Consider the following 2,346-nt stretch of genomic DNA (forward strand, 5'->3'; position numbering starts at 1 on the left):
GGAAAGCAGGGGCCTGTCGCCCCAGCCTGCGCCTCCATCTCCGGACGGTGAGAACAAACCGCAGAGCTAAGCAAGAAGAGTTAAAAAGCACAAAAAATGGCAGAAGCCACCTCCCGCTGCCCCTCTGCTCCCCTTCTCGAATAGACGGAAACCTCCTAATGCCTCCGACGGGACGATGAGGGGGCAGCTCCAGGCTGTGCCGAAGGGTAGTGCCGCTGCTCGCCCCCCTCCGCACCCCGGCCCACCGGGTCCCACTGCCCGGGGCACGGCCTCGGCATTGCCCCATCCTCCGGGGGATGCAGGAAAGAGGGTCCCCCGGTTCCAGCTCTGCTCGCTTCTCCCCTCCGCCCCTCCGGCTGCTGGCCTAGGGCGGAGATCCAGAGGGGCAGAAAGAAAGCGAAAGGAGAAAGAAAACCGACAGACATCCTCGTCGAGGGTGACGGGAGGTTCTCCACCCACTACGGCGCCTGGTTTCCTCAGGGGCAGTGAGGAACGGATCCCCCTCGCCCGCCCTCGGCTCGGCGGGGCCCCACGCAAGAGCCGCGTGGGCGTCAGGCCCGGGTGCGGGGCTCCTCGACGGCTCGAGGACGAGGCCACGGGCACGGCCCGATCCCGGCCCGTCGGTGTCCCCGGGCCGGCGGCGAAGAGTGAGCCGAGCCGGGACAGGGCACAGCCGAGTTTAACCGGGGCAGGAGGAAAAGCGGAGCGGGGAGTTCTGCTGTGCCGCCGGCCCCCCGCCACCCTGCGCTTCCCACTCACGCGGCAGATGTGATCCCGAGCCCTGGAAGAGAGAGCGGAGGGCAGGGGCTGGGGTCGGGAGCGCTCCCAGGAGCGGCGGCGCAGCGCCCAGCGCCGAGCGCCGGTCGCTCCGGTCCGATCCTTCGGAGAGATCCTCGCTGGAAACAGCGTGCGAGTAGATCCTCTCGGACCGAGGCAAGGAGCTGTCAGACAAATACCTTTCGAACACATCCCGGAGCTCTAAATGTCCAGACGGTTTCAGGCAATTTTTCAGCGGGAGCTGGTGATATATTATTACCATTATAAAGAGATGGGGTTTATTTCTGGTTAAAAGGGAGATGCGGGAGGCGAGGCAAGACCGCAACAGCCAAAGAGAGTTAAATTTTTTTTAAGAGGTTGGAAAAATTAAAAATAATTTTTAAAAAATCGAAGGTCTCAGATAGGGTTTTTAACAAGGGAAGAGAGGTTTAAAAATCACTGCACCTATCCATCGGAAACAAAACCTAAATATGCCACCAAAATAGCACTATGTACACAGCATATGGTGTATGTATATATACATTTTTTATATATATTTATATATATATATATTTTATATAGAGAGAGAGATATAGATATATAGATAGATATATATATACAAACATCCATACACTAAAATAAAGAACTACGGCCAGCCTGGATCCTGAACACAGTCTACACTTTATTTCAGACTACAGATTTCTGAACATAATAAAATCTTTGGCTTGTAGCGGCGGGTTCAGTCTCGCAGTCTGTGGATCAGAATTATTTTTTTCCTCGGGAAAAAAAAAGAGAGACAGAAATTCACACACACACACAAAAATAAAATAAGATCAAACGAAAGATGAGAAAAGTCCGACATTTACTGTAAAACAAGAGCAACGGACATGGGGGGGGGCAAAAAAAAGAAAACAAGGAAAGCAAAGAAAACGAACAAACGAACAAAAGAAAGGAGAAAGAGAGAGAAGGGAAGAGAGAAACTGTCCAGCAAATAGAGATCGCTACACGTATTTCTTACCTGAAATTAAATATATACAAGGTCATATGCTGTTTGGCTATATAGAGATAATTTTTTTAAGTGTTCATATTTTATTTTTTTTCTTAATCGGAGTCCTTATACTATGGATAGACAATAGATCTGCTTTTAAATCGCACCTGTCCGCCTCCCGGCCGGCGGGCCGGCGCCGCGGCGCAGGGCTGGGCTGGGGCCGCCCGCCTCACTCGCTCTCCTCTTTGTCCTGCACCGTGGTGGTGGAGTGGTTGTAGAGTCCCTGGGCCATGAGATGCAGCGCCAGCCCGTTCTTGATGCCCGTCGCCTTCTTGATCTTGGCCCGTTTGTTCTGGAACCAGATCTTGATCTGGGACTCGTTGAGGCTGAGCTCCTGGGCCAGGCTTTGCCGCCGCTGCTCCGTGATGTACCGGTTCGCCTGGAACTCCGCCTTCAGCCGCTGCAGCTGCTCGGCCGTGAACGCCGTCCGCGGCCGCTTGTCCTCTTTCTCTGTCTTCTTCTTCTTCAGCTTCCTGGTGCGGGGGCCTGCGGGCAGGGCACACACACGCCGCTGGGCAGGGCCGTGCCGCCGACCGACCGAC

At 54.4% G+C, this 2,346-nt stretch overlaps 1 protein-coding gene across 1 annotated transcript; it reads right to left on the reverse strand.

Annotated features, from left to right (window-relative positions):
- Nucleotides 1–1,418: 1,418 nt before the first annotated feature.
- On the reverse strand, nucleotides 1,419–2,339 carry EN1 (engrailed homeobox 1; the record flags this gene model as incomplete). The annotated part of the gene is made up of 1 exon (XM_029959885.1): nucleotides 1,419–2,339. A coding segment is annotated over one exon (366 nt), but the record flags the coding sequence as incomplete, so codon positions are not given.
- Nucleotides 2,340–2,346: the final 7 nt, after the last annotated feature.

The sequence above is a fragment of the Manacus vitellinus genome, unplaced genomic scaffold (genome assembly GCF_001715985.3).
Source record: "Manacus vitellinus isolate BGI_N305 unplaced genomic scaffold, ASM171598v3 scaffold_22_pilon, whole genome shotgun sequence".
Lineage (NCBI taxonomy): Eukaryota > Metazoa > Chordata > Aves > Passeriformes > Pipridae > Manacus > Manacus vitellinus.